The 18,746-nt window shown below is 38.2% G+C and overlaps 4 protein-coding genes across 4 annotated transcripts; 3 read left to right on the plus strand and 1 right to left on the minus strand.

The window, feature by feature from the left end:
• Nucleotides 1-217: 217 nt before the first annotated feature.
• On the plus strand, nucleotides 218-2,006 carry LOC103961827 (zinc finger CCCH domain-containing protein 20-like). The gene has a single exon (XM_048586738.1). It carries the CDS (start codon nucleotides 266-268, stop codon nucleotides 1,454-1,456), a length of 1,191 nt encoding a protein of 396 aa, XP_048442695.1. The 5' UTR covers nucleotides 218-265; the 3' UTR covers nucleotides 1,457-2,006.
• Nucleotides 2,007-6,880: 4,874 nt separating this feature from the next.
• Nucleotides 6,881-7,556, plus strand: LOC103943939. The gene has a single exon (XM_018646627.2). It carries the CDS (start codon nucleotides 7,037-7,039, stop codon nucleotides 7,424-7,426), a length of 390 nt encoding a protein of 129 aa, XP_018502143.2. The 5' UTR covers nucleotides 6,881-7,036; the 3' UTR covers nucleotides 7,427-7,556.
• A 3,537-nt stretch (nucleotides 7,557-11,093) lies between these two features.
• Nucleotides 11,094-13,297, minus strand: LOC103943941 (60S ribosomal protein L6). The gene is made up of 4 exons (XM_009354318.3): nucleotides 12,922-13,297; nucleotides 12,665-12,771; nucleotides 11,747-11,928; nucleotides 11,094-11,388 (listed from the first exon to the last, which is right to left on the minus strand). Exons 1-4 carry the CDS (start codon nucleotides 13,188-13,190, stop codon nucleotides 11,233-11,235), a joined length of 714 nt encoding a protein of 237 aa, XP_009352593.2. The 5' UTR covers nucleotides 13,191-13,297; the 3' UTR covers nucleotides 11,094-11,232.
• A 2,525-nt stretch (nucleotides 13,298-15,822) lies between these two features.
• LOC103943940 (meiotic nuclear division protein 1 homolog) lies at nucleotides 15,823-18,230 on the plus strand. The gene is made up of 10 exons (XM_009354315.3): nucleotides 15,823-15,969; nucleotides 16,273-16,353; nucleotides 16,555-16,671; nucleotides 16,782-16,820; nucleotides 16,926-17,033; nucleotides 17,142-17,204; nucleotides 17,305-17,356; nucleotides 17,436-17,480; nucleotides 17,579-17,658; nucleotides 17,852-18,230. Exons 1-10 carry the CDS (start codon nucleotides 15,967-15,969, stop codon nucleotides 17,918-17,920), a joined length of 657 nt encoding a protein of 218 aa, XP_009352590.1. The 5' UTR covers nucleotides 15,823-15,966; the 3' UTR covers nucleotides 17,921-18,230.
• Nucleotides 18,231-18,746: the final 516 nt, after the last annotated feature.

Below are 18,746 nucleotides of genomic sequence, written 5' to 3' on the forward strand. Positions count from 1 at the left end.
CCCTCGCGGTAACCACGTGGAGAAAAAACTGTAGCTGTCCGAACCCAACCAGACAGCCCAGTGACCGAGAAACTCCCCTAACCGCGGTGGGAACTGGAGCAGCAGGGCCTGAAAGTTTTAACCCAACCACGGTTAACCTACAACCCCATTAACCCAACCACGGTTCAAAACCCACTCCTTTAGCGGTTTATAAACCCACACCTCACTCATGTTTCCCCAAACACCGCCATCCACCGCAAAAGGAAAATAGAAATCCACAAAAAAAATGATGCTCGGAGAACCGCACCGTCCCAATCCAACGGTCCACGTCCCTCCGTGGCTCCTGTACGACGATTCCACGGCCGAGATGTACTCACCGTTTCCCCTGAGCGGCGTCTCTGTTAGCTCCGATGGCAATGCAAACGGCGCCGACTTCAACAGCCCGTACTACCTCCACGAAGCCCTAACGACGTTCCAGCGCTACTTGCCTTCCAACGAGACCGACCCGGACTCCGACTCAGATATTTCCGGCCGCGAATCGGACGCGCCGGTCGACGCCTACTCCTGCGACCACTTCAGGATGTTCGAGTTCAAGGTCAGGAGGTGCGCACGTGGCCGGTCACATGACTGGACCGAGTGTCCGTACGCCCACCCGGGGGAGAAGGCCAGGCGCCGCGACCCGAGGAAGTATCACTATTCGGGTACGGCCTGCCCCGATTTCCGAAAGGGTCATTGCAAGAAGGGTGACGCGTGCGAGTTTGCGCACGGGGTTTTCGAGTGCTGGCTCCACCCGGCGCGCTACCGTACTCAGCCTTGCAAGGACGGCACCAGCTGCAAGCGGAGGGTTTGTTTCTTTGCTCACACGCCGGAGCAGCTTAGGGTTTTGCCTCAGCAGAGCCCCAGAGGCGGAGGCAACTCCCTCAACTCGGCCGAGTCGTATGACGGGTCACCGCTGAGGCAGGCGATGGAGGCCGCTGCTGCTTCGTGTGTGAAAACCATGCCCTTCATGTCCTCCCCGCCGGAAGAGTCGCCGGAGGTGTCGCCGCCAGTATCTCCGATGAGCCGGTCTCTTGGGTCGGGCTCTATTAATGAAATGGTAGCTTCGCTTAGGAACTTGCAGCTCGGAAAAGTCAAGTCTTTTCCCTCTTCTCGGAATGTTAAGATGGGGGGATCTTCTGGGTTTGGGTCTCCAGGATCTCCAGGGTTCGGGTCACCACGCGGGTCCATACTCCGACCCGGATTCTCCAGCCTGCCTTCAACACCGACCCGGGTCCCGCCCCGTTCCGGAATCAGTTATTTGGATTTCTGCGAGGAGAGTTGTGAGGAGCCTGCAATGGAGAGGGTGGAGTCTGGAAGGGGGCTGAGAGCCAAGATGTTTGAGAAGCTGAGGGAGGAGAATTCAGTGGGCCGGGTGGACCCGGGTCCGAATTGTTCCGGTGCTCCGGATGTTGGGTGGGTTTCTGAGCTGGTTCAGTGAAGGATTACTTGTTGGATGAATTGTTGTTATTACGATGCTTCTATATAGGGTGCTTGATTCTGGTGGCCTATAATTATCATATATTTTGGGTCTCTCTCTCTAGATTATGTGAATAATGCATGGAGGAGGAGAGAGGGGAATTTGATTTTGGTAGCAAAGCCAAGTTGAAGAATTTGAAGATTATGCTGTTTTATGTAAATTTTTTTGCAGAAATACAAGTATTGGGATGTCTTTTGTCGGAGATGAGTAATGGAATGAATCTATGTCTTTTTTAGGGGGATTATCTATATCGGATTGAGGAGTAGATAAATTTAAGGATGGTAATTATGAAAGGGACTGGGCTTTCGTTCTTGTATAGTTGAAGAAGTGGACAGTGGAAGAACATCAAATCCCTCTTTTGTTTTTGTTAATTATGGTGTTTGGGGTAATTACCACCATCCCCTCTTACTGATCTCTATCAAATCGTTGTAAAAACTTATGCTTGCTTCCTCTGTAATGCATGGACTCTTTGTGCTAATGCAATTATCAATGTAAATTATTGTTTTATCAAGTTTTACCGTGTATTGTGTACTTGATTCGTCTGCATGGACTTGTGAATGAGAGATTATATTCATACCACAAAGTACTTCTTCCATCCCTTTTTTTCTTTAATATTTTTTAAATATTTTACACATCTTTAACATTTGATAAAAAACATTAAAAATTTTAAAAAGTGTGGGAAAGTAATTTAGAGTGAATATAATCTCTCTTTGTGGATTTGTTTCAACAAAATCTCTGTTGGCTGTTATGTGAAGCTTTTACTGTGAGGTAATGTCCAGTTTGGGAATTCTATCAGTTCTGCTGGAAAAGATTGGGTTCAGAAAATAATGGTATTTTGTTTGCTCTGTTTCCTTTTGTTACCTTTTGACTTGTTGCATCGGGCTTAGTCCCCTCTTCCTTTTTTCTAATGGGGTTTTAGTCTTTGTTTTGATGGGTGATGTTATTGATTTGGACTTGGATAAATTACTTATGATGATTTCAATGTATGGAGTATGGGTGTTGGAAGTATTATTGGAGATGGACTAATGACATGACACGAACAATAATTTCTGGCGTTATTTGTTAATTTTCTGAGCAGTCCACTGACTTTTTTAAGGCTGGCTGGTGGAGGAAGCTGCTTTTGGCTTTTTATTACTTGTTCAACCAGCCGCCGGAGCACTTGTATATGTTTTTGGTTTTATCGTAGTCCATGCTGATTTTACGGTGTTTATTTTTTCTCCAGTTAAGTAGTGCTTCCGAGTGCTGAATGCTATAGATTTTAGGAAGACAAATTTAGCACTTATGTTTGCCGACAAACGAGAGAGAGTATAATATTGTGGTTGGATGTATTTTTGCCATCACCTTCAATTAGAGATACTGTTCACCATTAACAGTAGTGAAATACGAGCACTTACGAAATAGGTCATTATTCAAGTTGATAAACACTTGAAAAATGAACGTATTTTCACTTGTATAATAACATGTGATGTACCATTTTATATTTACACACACTTGAAAATTCTCTTCTCCCACCTTACGTATTATCGTTTGTGAGTTTAAATTTTAATATTTATATCTCTATTACACAGATTTTAAAATTTCAACGTGGAAAACATCACCACTAATAGTGAGCAAAAAATTTGAGGTTTTTTTATATGGGTCCAAAGTAACTAAAAATTGAACCTATTTCAAAAGTCAAAAGTCACTAAAAATTGGACATATTTCAAAAGTTAAAAGTCACTAAAAATTAGATCTATTTCAAAAAGTAGTTTATAAAATTAGACCTATTTCAAATTTTCTCAAAAATTTTCCCGTTGAGTTTCGAAGATCGAACTCCAAGTGTCATTTTCTTCTTACACGAATCATAAGCTATAAAAGCCGCATCACATATGAAGTGTGATCATGCATCTGCATGCTTGCCGCGTGTATACGTTTGCGGCACCAAACATCAATTTTGTTCGTGTCTGTGCTCTTGTGGTTGCAAATGTGGAGGCTGCGGTCCCGAATTTCTCTCAATTATATCTGCGCAGATGCCACACTGACCGCTGACTGCCAGATTTTTATCAAGAATATCCCATTTAGGGTAAAAAATAAAAAACTAAAAAAAAGACCATTTTCGGCAATATAAAGCATCGATGTAGCAAATAGCAATTATCTATATGGGACCACAGCAATTATGAATCCATTGAGGAATAAAGGAAAAACAAAGATATATAAAGAGACATGTTTGGCTTCTACCAACGGGAAGAAATTGTGTATAATTATTTAGTAATATTGTCGATAAGAGGAGTATTATGATCAGTCGCGTGCATGCATGCGTACATTCATCTTAACTAGTTGCAAGATGATAATGCTAATCGAGCGCATGCATGCATAAATTCTCCCTATCAATCGTGCGCATGCATCCGTAAATCCAAACGGCCCCCCTCTCCCGGTGGCTTTGTAAATGCCATAAACATGAGTAACTACGACCAATCCGTATAAGTGTACCGTGACAATTAATTTATGCCACTCTTAGCATAGTAATTTCCATCCTTTGCTCTTATGCCGTCTTCTTTTATTTATCTCTTAATTCTTCGTTAAATTGTATTATTAAAATGCTAAAGGATAATGATAAAATGAGTACGAAAAATCATTTTAAATTCTTCGTTGTCAATATCAGCATAAGTCCACTGAAATCTACATTATCAAAGAAAATATTGAAATGGGGTCCATTTTTAAGGCGAGACAAAGCGAATACATGTTAAAGTAATATTGTTGGTGTTTGTTATTGTCAATGAGCATGGGAGGAAGAGGAGCAGGAAATTGAGTAATTATGTAGTCTGATATCCCAGCAAGTTGAGGTTATCGTCAAACCAAGTCACTAGTTTAATCGGGTTAGTAGTTGGCAGTCGCTATAGTGCGCCGATGGTTTCGAAAGCCAAACTTTTGGATGATCCAACACCAAGTAATATATTTCAAGTCTAATGTGTTTTAGAGACAGACGATATGTAATTTATAATTTATATAATTTATGCTGCAAACATGAGTATGATGGTGATGGAATGGACTAAATTGTAAAGATAATTTGGTGTTGTGACTTAGAAATAATGAAATATGGATGAGATGTGATCAAAGGGCACAGTCGCATGCATGACATGAAAGGTGGTAACCACTTATTTGCCTTTAGATCGCTGCAAATCCGGATCCAATTTGCATATTTTATTGCTAGTTGTGTTGATCAATTATTGTGTTCCTATTTCTAAGGTGGAGAAGAGAGAACTGAACACGAGACTTTGGTTGTAGGTACTGAGTCAGAATGTATGCTCTTAACCACTAGAGCTATAAATTTTTGTTCCGGTCAATATTTGACTCTTGTTCTTTCTAACCATGAATAATTTGGAACTTCGGATTGGATGGAGAATTGGACTACTTTTGCATCGTTGAAGTGAAACATGCTATTTGTTCCTCAAGAGGCTATATTTTCCATCAATGTCATGGGCTATACCTTGAAATCATGAAGGTGAAGAATTGGACCGGAAGAGAGGAGAGTTTCCCATAGGCTAGAGCCAAATGAGTTGGATTTTATTGGAAGGCTGGAAGCCCAACTACCTATTATGCCAATTGAACTTATTTTTGACTCCAATCATGTGTAGTTTTTATTTTATTTTATTTTAATAAACGAGATTATCTTATACTAAAAGGAATGGAGAGAGGTTAGTTTAACCTCACAATAGGTTAGCAATAATATGATTCAAATTCACTTTTGGTGAAAATCGAACTTAAGATCTCTAACTTACAAGAGAAGAGAAATATCACTAGATCGTAGTACTAAATGACTCATTTAATGTGTAGTTTGAGTCTCACTAATCCAATAGAACTTCACATCATCCCTTTTTTGCTGGAGCCTGAGGTATCCCACACCCGCGAAGGGTAAAACTAATCCACAGTGGAGCTCAAAAAGGTTAAAAGCATTTCAACCCACCCCTCTCCTAAATGGCACACGACTCCTAAAAAATTTCAATTAGGGAGTAATTCACATAATATTTAGTTTCATGCCATTGCCAACCATATTTTCATATTAAAACCCCATTTCAACTTTTATGTATGTTGTTGGAAAAATACTCAACTACTCCTTACAGAGTTAGATAGATTCTTTTAGAGACCAACTACAGTTTGATATATGTACACATTTTACATTTTGTATTTAAATGAGTTATTCTTTTTGTATGCATGTGCCATATTATAATATGTAACGAAGAATGACTCTTATGTGTGAGGAGCAAAGCAGTGAATAATGTTCTATGTCATTGGCAATTTGGCAATGGCTCTTATATTTGTTTGACAACAAATGCATGAAATTTGTGCAATTTTGCCTATATAAACAAACATTTTTAAGTGAGAGATATCATGTTTAATTCATATAGATAGTAAGTTTGATGTACTTTGTATGATCGAAAAGGATAAGTTCGATACCTAATTGCGTATTATGTGTTTGACGTCAAATCTCTGTTTGAATAATATCCTTGTCTATAAAAGGAAAACGATTTTAATTTCATATGCATATATGTCATTGGCAACTTGCAACTTGGCCAACTGGCTACCATTTGGTGTATTAACAACAAATGCATGCAACCTGCGTGATTCCTCAAACACCAACATTGACCAGTCTCTCTTTCTCATTAGAAATGAAAAGAATACGGTATCAGTCAGACAAAGTCAAGCTTTCGAAACCTCTTTTTATTATCCATCTGTCAAATTCTCAACTGTTTGCTTTTGCTAGTTGTCCTGGCTCTCTGGTCCTCCGCCTCCGCTAGCTAGCTTTTGGTGCAGTTTTGAGTGGTTGGCTGCCATGGGAAGAGCTCCATGCTGTGACAAATCCAGAGTGAAGAAAGGACCCTGGTCACCGGAAGAAGACACCACCCTCAAGAACTACCTCCACAAACATGGCAGTGGTGGCAACTGGATTGCTCTACCGACCAAAGCAGGTAAAACCCATCCTTTATATTTAACTGATCACGAGTTGTTTAGATCACAACAGTAATTTCTTAATTTTTAACCCATCCTGTTTTACGCTATTCATGGAGGTTAATTAAATTTTAATTCTATGTTTTAAGGCCTCAATCGTTGCGGTAAGAGTTGTCGTTTGAGATGGCTGAACTATCTTAGGCCTGACATCAAGCGGGGAGGTTTTACTGAGGGAGAAGACAAAGTTATTTGCACTCTCTATGGTACCATTGGAAGTAGGCAAGTCAATAACCATAATATATATGTACATAAATATCTTAGTTTAATTTTCGGATATATGACAAACAAAGCCAATTACAAACTTTTTTATAGCCGGCAAATTGTTCGTTTGGTGTCCCCAATTATCTTTTTGGTTAAATTTTGTTAACGAGTTCCACTTGTGCATATTTCAATCTATTTTGTATATATTTGTCAACGTGTATATGTAATTTATGCTTTTGTGTTGTGGGATTTAGGTGGTCTATTATAGCTTCTCAACTTCCAGGAAGAACTGACAATGATATTAAAAACTATTGGAACACCAAATTGAAGAAAAAACTCTTGGCAACAAACAACATGAACACCGTTGATACCAACTTGTCACAGTTTTCGGATTCGATTCCGAAAACTGAAACCCTACATGACCAGGGAACACCATCTTGTTTTGATGGGACATTGCCATATCTAAAGGATGTAAGCTCGGGGCAAAGTTTTGATCCCTGCACTCAAATTTCTCCTTCAAATCCTATGGAAGTTAATGGCTTTGAGACTAGAGAAGGCAAGAGTTTCAGCATTATTTCACCATCTCAAGAAGTTTCAAGCCTTCCAACTTCATCTGGTTTGGGTTTGGAGAACAATTACAGCATCTGGTCTGGCAATGAAGGTGTCGATAATGTCAGTGGGGTTCTTATGCCCTTTGGATTTGAGCCTCCTAATGATGATCTTCTGGATGGCTTTGGTTATTAATTTTCATTGACTAACACGAAAATAGTGGGATGCGGCTATGTTATTTACTAGCTAAGGTATTGGTTTTCTGTAAGGTAATTAAGACCAAATAATTTGGATGATGGAATTATGCACGAAGTTTATCGACTAATCATGTGTTGTTGTAGTCTTATTTTGTACTAATATGTTGTGGAAATCTTGTGACATGCATAGTATATGCAGCCAGCAATATTTTGTTTTTTTCTGACTAGTCATAGTCACGACAGTTGCATTGTGCAGCTAGTCTACGTAAAAATTCGTGTGCGTTCTTTGGGATATTCGATACTCCATATGTTTTAACTGTTAAATCTTAAATTTTATTTTTGAAACATAAATTTAAAAATTAAAATATTTAGGGTGTCGAATACGCCGGAGCACCTTAAAAGTCTCTAAAATTAGCCAAGTCAAAGCGAAGAAATGTTTCCATCTGATTATTGACTAATTTACCATGCATTTCTTTCTCTGACTAAGTGGCCCTTGTAAACTTCGTACTCTCTATTTACTTTTCCCTCTCCTTCCATGAAATTTCATGACTGATGAATTATTGATCTGTTTTCATTCAACTCTACCATCATACTTCCTTTTCTTTTTCTCTTTTTCTTCCATGTTGAAAAACTTATTTGGTTCTCACAGTAAGCTGGTCTTTCTTTCTTGTTTTTTATTTTATTTTATTTTAATTTTTTATACAAACAATCAATATTGGCGGAGTGAGGAATTTAATGTAAAATGTCGGCATGCTCTTAACCGCTTGAACTGAATACAAGACTTTGGTGCCAAATGAGCGAAAAAATGAATAAAAAAGCTTAACTATGTACTTAAAAAAAAAAACCAAGAATTTCAAAGAATAGCGTAATAGCGTAGCACCCAGCAAAGGTAACGCCTAACTAGCTACCTAGCAAATGGTGCTGTCATGGAACCTGCATTTGTGGAATCTGTATGTCTGGAAATCACTCTAGGTGAACTATGGTATGGTGCAATCGGACACGAGTTTCTTCATTTGAGCCTGGAGTTCTTGATGCTTCGACGCCTTCATTTCCATACGTTGCGTTAGTTGGCACAACACTAAACCCTTGGTGGCTCTATGTTTGGGAGGTGGAAGTGGTGCATGACATTACTGTCTCTAACCTATGTTTGAATGAAGAAATATAAGATTACTAAGAAATTTTAAAATGACAGAAATTGAAATGCTAATATTTTATTTTCTAGAATTTGTGAATTTTCTTGTTTGGTAAACCTAAAAGAACAATGAAATTGAATACGGAATTTATTATTTTTAAATTCTCAATCATAGAAATTGGGAAATAACACCGATTTACATGGAATTTAAACTTGAGAATTTGAGGTCCCAAATTCCAAGTTTTTTTTCACGCAGAAATTCTAAATTTCAATGTTTATGAATCTAAACAAGGGAATTGGTGCATGTCAATTTATAAATTTTGATTTTTACCCAAATTCCAAGTTTATTTCTCTCATCCAAACATAGTGAAATGCTTTCCAGACCGGTACCTGCCTTTGAAATACTTTCCGGTTCATTGGTCGGCTAATCCCAGCATGGTTGCTTGAACTCAGCAGAGAAGAAATCAGAACTGGTGGCTTATTTTTCTCTACTTGCATTCAAATGGTTTGAAATTTTGGTCCCGAAGAAATTGTGTGATCACTTTGAACAAGCAAATCTCATTTCCATGACCGTGTCATTTTTGAGCTTTTCTGATTGTTGACCTTAAAAACTACCAAGTCTATGTGGCACGCAAGTCGAGTAATTAATAAGCTAATTACGTCATTTGGTTGTATGCGGGGTGTGCCAACTTGTCGGCCAAGCTCGGCCAAGGAGAAGAATGTGTTGATGTTGCGTTGGGCGCACTGCTGACTTCTTGATCTTGCGACTACAGCTGAGGAAGGAACACGTCTCGGCCTTCGGGTTCTAGAGCCTAAAGACATGGCTACTAGTTTTGCGAAATTCAATATCAGATTCGGCTTTCAATGTGCCGAATGTAGTAACCTGGTAACACCTCACTTCGCCGAAAAGGCCGATGAGATGACCTCTACCAACAAGGACTCAAAAATCCTTGTCGACTGAGACTTGGATTGGTAATCAGTCGGCCGAGAAGTAGTGTTGTTTATCCAAACTGAAGGTGCTCCTTGATCGGCTGACTCTACGATTCCAGTGCTATTTATCCAAACTGAAGATGTCGCCGATTGCCTTCATAGTGCTGTTTATTCAAACTGAAGATGTGTCGATTGGAAAAAGAAAATAAAAATCTCAAGGTTGTTGAGAGGTTTCGCGTAGAGTGAGAGTTTGCACAGGGCAGTTTGTGTGTTGAATTGGAAGGGGCTCTTACATTGTGTGCATCTTTGTATTTATAATACTGAACCACATGATGGCTGCCTTGTAGAGCCTTTGCCGTGAACAACAAATCACGTCTTGATACTAAAAGGATAATCAACCACTGTTTGATGATCATATTGAGCAATCCTTATCAACACAATTCGTGGCATGCATGGCTGCACGGCTTCCCAATATTCATGCTGAGTGAATCTAGCTTCATAAAGGTCTTCATGCTGACTCACACTATAAAAGCATATGCCAATATGCTAAATCTTTTAGCATAAAAAACCAAAGGTTAATTATCTGATTGTTGCCATCTTGTCATCACCATCATCCAAAAAGTCCTTGTGTTCCTTCGTAACAACCTGATAACAGATTTCAGTCTCCTAATGATTGTTTGTGCACTTAATAACTTGTAAATAAATGTTTGTGCACACACTCAAGAAAACTTGTAAATTGCAGTCGTATCATTCCACACGGCATTGCCAGATTCTATCAAATCAATCTCCTAATGATGCATTACCCCACATGGCCAAAGCAATACATGAATAAGACCAAGGCATATGCCCATTATTCCATTTCGTTCAAACCGACTAATATTAAGTTAAAATAATTTAATATACTATTAAGAGATAATAATTATGATTAAAACGACAATATTATCCCTCAATAATGATAAGAAATTACCTTAACAACTCCACGAAGGTCTAGAACTCTAGTCATTCAATGGCCTCGACCGTTTAGGCCGATAATGTAATTTTGGGTCCAAACACTAATATATAATGGAAAGACACATTTCAAGTTTTAGCCAGTAGTGACAGCAGCAAGCACCACAAGTACGAGATAAACTAACCTACAAAGTTAATATTGTGCCGATATCACAAGTTAGATCATACACTGCTTTGAGTTTTAACTTTCTGCCAGACTTGAGATAAAGAAACAAAATCTCTGCTAGTTTATCTCAAATGCACCGTCTTGCATTTGAATTTTCTCATAGAACAACGCGTGTTACTGACATGCGATAGTGACACATTGACATCGCAAGTACTAAGATTAAGAACTTTGTGATAGAGAGTGTTGCATTTGCATTGCAGGCAGAGAGCATTCTTGCAGAAGCAAAAATTTTGGGTCGTTACTGGGATTTATTGTCAGGGAGGGTCGACAGAGGGAGGATTTCGTCGCTCTACTGTACTGCATCGACCGCATCCACTGCCGGTTGTTTTGTTGACTTCGAATAACATACTAAATTTGCTGATTTCGAATAATCCCCTGTTCATTTCATATGAATTTCACTTGGTATTTTCTACGTGCCGAAAGCAGTAGTAATCAAAACCAAACCAGAATGAGTATAAATTTGAATACACCGGCAAAATGAAAATTCCGAATGAAAATTCCGAGTTCGCAGATAATCTTAAGCGAAAAAACAAGCTGAAGAGCAGAAAATTATCCCAAGGATAATGGTCTAAAAGACAAGCTCATGAGGCTTCATGCCAGCCTTGAGAGAGAATCTAGCCGCCAAGTACGTCTTCAAGTCTGGGACAGCCTCAATGGACTTTATCAATGAAGCATCCACACTCTTCTGATCGTCTTTCTTTCCTTGCGGCAGCACATTCTTCTCCTACAGTTTGTTGTTCGGGAAAATATTAATTAGTAGTGAGAAAGCGAAAATTTTCCATCAGAAGCTGGCACAGTGAATGTAATTCTCCAATAACTTGCACACTTGCCATTAACATGTAGAAGAAGAGATCAAGCTAGTAGAAAAGAGATGGATAGGTACACTTAAAAGGGCAACTAAAAAGGATTAGAAAATCTGTATAAGAAAAATACCAGCAAAATCGGAAGACAATGATCACATTGCCACATTGAACTTTGAAAGTCCACGCAGGCAGTGCCAACAACGAAAGAGAAGAGAATCACGAGAACAATAGAGCTTTAGCTCAAAAGTATATGTAAATGAAAAGGATGATAATTCTAACCTCTTTCTCGGTCTCAAAAAATTCGCCCTCTCCCTTCTTCTTCTTCTTTTCAACTTCCTTAGCAAAGTATTTATCATCGAACTTTTCAACATTCAACCCAGAAATGTCAACCTTGGTAGAAGTGGCAATCACGTAAGACTGATTAACACGTCTCAAGGGCACACCATTAATTTTAAAGGGACCTGCAATGGCATAAATACCAGTAATAAAGTTAGAATGGCAATCAACAAGTTTTTTCAAGAAGCAGGCAATGGAAAACCTACGTCTATGAAAGTTGAAGGCATAAAAGCTAATTCATAAATTCTAACTATATCTATATGTCCGCATAACAATCACGATTAAAATAATGCAAGGAACAGAGATCATATCCTCGAGAGAAAAAAAACGTCTGGATAAATTAGAGAAAGCAAGAATGTAGATTACTAGATGACACTTCACAAGTTGATACACTATCTATGCTGTTACAGAAGTGAAATTCCCGCAATGTCTGTACCTCTCTTTCCACCAAATGTTACTCTTTCATGTCATCAATCATTGCTTCGCATGATCAATTTCATCCTTCCATACACTTTCGGAAGAAAAACATTAGCATTGGAGTACTCACTCACCAACTCTATTTGAATATACCCCACTCAAAGCAAACCCCACCTTGCAAATTATCCCATCCAACAGCAGGAGAGCAATCCCATTTTTGCAATAACTTAAAACAAAATGACCCTTCCATTTTTGCACCAACTTCTACTGGTGCCGCTACGAAACAAGGTTATTGGCATTTGGCGGGAGTTCACGACGAAAGTTCTTAGGTAATTATAAGCCTAAATTAAACATTATTAAATTATCCCGGTAACATGAAATTTTTAACATTAATTCGAAATTCGAGACAATTCAGCTAAAACAAACAAAAAATTCAAATCTCACCGGTAACAAGCAGGAGCCCAGAAGAAAGCTGCTTAAGAAAAACAACTCTCTTTCCTTTAAACCTTCCAGCCAATATAATCAGCACCGTCCCTGGTGTAATACTAGCCCTACATCCAAGTTTCAACCAAAGAAATAAAACATTAAGAACCCATTTTCTAGTTTCTAATTTCAACAACAATTATCTAAAAATTATTAAAAACCCAATGATTCTAATTTGAAAAATGATTAAAATTTGAGAGAGTAGAGAAAAAGAGAACCTGAGCTTGGTGGGCTTCGGTTTGCGTTTGTTGACGAGAGGTTTCTTGACGTCGTCGGCGGGGTAGAATTTGGGCGGCTTCTCAGGCTGGATCTCTGCCGCCGGCTTCGCGTCGTGGCGAGGGAAAACGCCGCCGTTTTTGTCCTTGATAGCCCAAAGACCACGTTTGTGGTACATTTTGGACCTTGAGAACTTACCCACCCCGCGAACGAGATCTGGGTTTCGGGTCTTTCTCGGGTTCCTTGCTTTTGCCGCCATTGCTGAGCTCATACAGTCCCTCTACGGGTTGCGATTTGCAGAGAGACGACAGAGGAAGAGGTGCGGCGGGGGTTGATGTAAAACCCTAACTGGGGTTTTATATTTTTTTGGTCTTGGGCTTTGTATCAGTCTGAACCAAACTTAGCGCTCCTAAAAATGGAGTAGGATACTCGCCGATCCTCACCGATCTTTTTTTTAGTATCTCAAATCACATTTATTTATCGTATATTATGCAGTTAGAAATTATTTTAATTTTTTTGTTTAAAATTGAATATATATAATATCTGAAAAAAACTAATTGTACGATGTACAATGAACAGATGTAATTGGAGAATCCTGAAATCCTCACAAAGAGAATCCGGCAAGGATCTTCTTTCCTAAAAATTTTGTGTGCTTTTTGAAAGACATTTGAGTTTTAAGAATGGGTAATGCTAGAAAACTAAATTTGTAGACAAAATCTGTAAACTAAATGATGTGTCACCAATAAGAATGAGCACGTTTATCAACCGTTAAGTGATAATTCAATCATCAACTTTCATGTCATTTAGTTTATAAAATTTTATCCACAAATTAAGTCTCTCTAACATTACCCTTTAAAATAAGAATCGTTGGCTTTAAAAGTAAAACAATTAGTGTTTCATAATGATATTTGGCTTAAGTAGATTAATAGTCTCTATGGTGATACGGTAGTTGGAAAATAACCATTGTGTTAAAAAAATAAAAAAATAAAAAAGGATTTAAGCCCTTGTGGTGAAGTCAGTTTAGATTTAGTGAAAATTCCGTCAACTCTCCGTTAATTGTTAGCACATGAGGCTCACATATGAAACTAAAAACATAAAGTTAGCCTCACATGTAATCCCCACGTGCTAACAATTAACAGAGAGTTCCATTTTAGCTTACTATGTGTGGCTCATGTGTTAATAATTAATAGATAGTTGACAGAATTTTCAATTTTGGGCCTAAATTCTAACAAACTTCACCACATAAGTTTAAATTCTAGTTTTTTTACCACAAGGACTATCTTCTAACTACCCTATCACCACCACAGGACTATTAATCCAATTAGACCATAATATTTTAAAGGCTTCAATATCAAAATGATTCGTGTGTTGTAGCCGTTTGGCCTGATTCAGGTGTTATAGCGTTTGGCCAATTTAATTCTGGTGTTTATTTCCGTTGGTTAAAGGACTCACAGGGACGAAAACGGAGGAAGCGAAGTGCAGTAGTTGCATTAGACCTTCCAAAGAGAAATTCTTAGGTCCACAAGGATCACCGGCCCAGATTCTTTTATTCGATACCTACGAACGATCTACCACAGTTGGATACATGATTTCCATCTCGGAAGAGAATGATGTGCATTGGGGAGTACTTGCCAAGAGTTGTGCGAGATTACTTGCTTCAAGTTGCATAGGAAGTTATTCGTCGTTTCGCTTGTGGATCGGGAGGAGGTTTGAGTAGGAGGGACATGATCCGTTGGAGGAAGACAAATCCTGTGCCCGAGAGCTGGTGTGGCTAATGAACTTGTCCATGTTGCTCTAAGAGAGAATTCTGGTTGTTGTTGTCATTGTTAATTGATCATGATATTTATGTAATGAACCTATGAGTTAACTGCGTGTTGGATGTTGTGTACTATTTTTCCTTGATCGGATTTTCCTTCTTTCGGGGTTTTTGTAATGTGCATATCAGTAGCGGATTCTGAAAGTTTTCTTCGTAGAGTCTAGAATTTCATTCCTTCCCACCAGCCCAAGTCCATGCCACTTTGTTGACTCTTGTTATGCCTTTATTCGGTTTGAGGACTTTTGGCAAACACTTTGCTCCCATGACATCTATACTCCAGGAAAACATAGACAATAACTTTCACTCGTTCTTACTTGGTTTCACCACGATTGTGCCTTTTATATGGGTAAATGAGATGATTGAGAATGGAAATGTGTAGGGTTATCATTGATGATCGATTTTGACCATTCCATAAGGACTCAACCAATGGTGGAGCCATAAATCCATCACAGGATGGATCTTTAAGCCAAATGAAAGAATTAGGAAAAAAAAAGTTACAAGTATAATTAATTAGAAGAATAGAGGTTGTTTACGAGCTTTAGTAAAAAAAGACTAACACATTAGATTTGAACGAAAATTTAACGTCATGGCTTATGGCTAGCTCAAAACTATTACTATGAGATTTTTCTTTCAACATAATTGGATCTTCCTCTAGATTGCATATATCTTGTTTTATATGAATTGACAAAAAAAAAAAAGAAAAAAAAAAAGAATTGGTTTAAAAAAAATAAAAGGTTGATGGCATCACAAGGCTTATATGGTAAAAAATTGTTTCAATAAACAAGTCTCGAACTTAAAATAATGTGTAGTTTTCTAATAAATCTTAACACAAGTGTTTATTCGTGTAATGAATCTGATAAGTAAACATAAATATGAGGATAAAAATTATGTGACATTCCAATTCCAGAAATTTTGTTGATGACTTATTCATAACCATTAAACTTGATTTGAACCAATGGTTAGTTTTAAATTTTTTAGTATTTTATTTTTGGATAGATGTCACGAAAGAACGACAATATCAACGCATGCGTTGCTCTTCACATTCAAACGGCACGTCGCTTGAACAAACTAGCCGCTTCATATAAAAGGACACTATAGTCATTTCATTCGAGCATAAGCTGGGTGCTACAACCTACTGTGCTGCCGCGGCGGATACAAGTTTTTCCCGCCAAACCAGACGCTTCGTTTCCAGTAGCTTCCTCCGCAATCCGTCTTCCAAATCTCGCCTCCAATGGTAAATCCCTCTCTCCAAATCCTAATTTTCCCCATTCAATTTCCACTGCGCTATCAACACCATCAGATCTCTCAATTTTCATTTCAAATCTTATGCCCCGTTTGGTTACTGAGAAAAAGCGCGAAAGAGCTAGAATCTGTGTAAATTTTCAGTTTAATTTCGAATTAATTACTCCAGTTAATTAATTTTACAGCATAACGAAATTTTACAGCATAGAACGAAGTGCGTCAGTGTAAATACGTTGCTATTTTTCGTCTCTCTGATTTTTTGAAATTTGGTGGCGATTCTTTGAATGCTGTACAGTCGAAGAAACGAGGTCTTTCGTTGGACGAGAAGCGTGAGAAGATGCTTCAGATCTTCTACGATTCTCAAGATTTCTTCCTTGTGAGTGTTAATTTTAATGAATTCATCGTTATTTGAACTATTTTGATTTTGCGAATCCTATTTTAGTTGATTTCTGTGATTCTAAATGGGATCATTTTCCAATTTTCTGGTATGAATTTCGCTGTGATTGGGAACGGTGTTGATCGTTTCAGATTAAATTTTACGGTTATTTTTTGCGTGTTTTGTTTGATGATTTTTCAGCTAAAGGAGCTTGAGAAGTCAGGGCCAAAGAAAGGTGTAATCTCTCAGTCTGTGAAAGATGTGATTCAGAGTTTAGTGGATGATGATCTTGTTTTCAAAGACAAGATAGGAACCTCTGTAAGTAGATGTTTAGGTGTATATCCTTCCGGATCGTATTTTGTTGAAGAAAATTGCAAATGCTTGTTTATCTTTGGCAGTTCGTAAAGCATATTGTTTCGAAATGTCAGGTGTATTTTTGGAGTCTTCCTAGCACTGCTGGAAATCAGGTGAATCTATGATGGTTTTACATTTTAACCTTGCTTGTACAGAGTAGGATATTTTTCCGAATTTTGATGAGTAAATCCGTGGTAACATGTTTGGGTGGTGGGCAGCTTAGGAATGTGTATAGCAGGCTTGAGTCGGATCTCAAAAGCAGTAAGAAGCGTCATGCAGAACTCATTGACCAGTGTAATGCACTAAAGAAGGGACGAGAGGATTCTGTGAGTGTTTCTAAGTTACATTTCTTCCAAAGGCTTGAACTATTTTCTACTTTGCAAGTATGTTCTGTGTGGTTATCATCACGCATCTAAGTCTCAAGTTTTTACTAGGACGAGCGAGATGAGGCCTTAGCTGAACTGAAAGCCATAGAGCTAAAGCATAATGAGCTGAAGGTAGGATTATATACGTCCTGCACATTTCTGATGCACTAATTGCTTAGACAGTATAAATGATTTGATCAAATTGCTGACTGTAGTCTATTGTTGTTTTCAGGATGAGGTGGCGCAGTACGCCGACAATGATCCAGCTGCCTTCGAAGCGATGAGTTAGTTGACATTTCAACAATAGTAGAATGTCAGCCTTTAACACCATAGAACTGACCGTATTTATAATTGTGTTTGCAGAGAAAGAAATTGAAGTTGCCCACTCAGCAGCTAATCGATGGACAGGTTTTACCTTCACATGTTGTTCGATCCTCTTTTGAAATAACTTTCCGCAGGCCATAGAGAATTTGGAGATTTAATAACTGTGTTTCATTGCTGAACAGACAACATCTTCACAGTGCGTCAATGGTGTGCAAATAATTTCCCACAGGCCAAAGAGCAGCTCGAAAACTTGTACAACGAGGTAATTTAGATTTAACAGAGTAGAGAGCATGCTTTTTTTTTGTTTTGAACTCATGAGTTTGCCATGCTGAGGTTGTCTTGTTGTTTGTATGTCAGCTGAAAAAACACGCTCCATTTTAATCTTGCAATCTCGCTATCTTGTTTCCAAGTTTATCTGTTTCATTTCGTATTCGTATTTCTAATTGCAAATGCAGATTGGAATAACGGAGGATTTTGACTATCTGGAGATGGCACCGGTTCCTCTGAGCTCAGCTGGTGATTAGTATTGCTCTATGATGTCTATTTTCAACAACTACTGCTCTATCCAGTTGAAAAATCGAGACTAAACAGATCGTACAAACACAGAAGCATATTGATTTACTTTGTTAAATATTCTCGTATATGAGAAATGCTAAGGAGACTCTCAAAGAATGACTCTCTGCCACTTCATAGTTTAATGTCAAATTCCTGAGGCAACGTTATAAAACATTATTCCAAGTTTTGCTAAGAACCATTTCATATTAGTATATTTGACTTGTATATGTATTCTGATGTTTATTTCTATAGAAGGCAATACATTTTGGTATAGGGTTTAAGGGTGAACCTTGTGTCAATTGTTCAACGTACAAACATGTAAGCCAAATTTCCACTAATTGTTCAACGTATAAATACGCTCTTAAGTATGTAGCACGTGGTTGTTATGTACAGGTGGATCAAATTAATTAACCAAACAGATTTGAATCGATGAAAGAACATTCTGACCTTTCATTGTCTGTACAAAATCATAAAACCAAACGGTTCGAAATTCAAATCTGTTTGTTCTCTCCGACGCATGCTCCGAAACCCAACACAAACTGAATAATTGTTGCTTGCCAAGTTGGATCTGTGTCAGTTACCTTGTTTGATGATGTGTCTATTAAACACGCCAACGGCTCCATCATTTCCTACAATATTTCAAATTATTTATCCACAAAAAAATTCAAAAAATAATAGACGACAAAAGAAAAATGTTAGGGACATCATACTTTGTAGTTTGTGGACCACATGAGAATTATCTATCAAATAGAAGTCAGATCTAATTGTATTGGTGGATGTTACTTTTATTAGAGA

The sequence above is a fragment of a genome, unplaced genomic scaffold, assembly GCF_019419815.1.
Source record: "Pyrus x bretschneideri cultivar Hongxiangsu unplaced genomic scaffold, Pyrus_bretschneideri_v1 Contig1, whole genome shotgun sequence".
NCBI classification, from domain to species: Eukaryota; Viridiplantae; Streptophyta; class Magnoliopsida; order Rosales; family Rosaceae; genus Pyrus; species Pyrus x bretschneideri.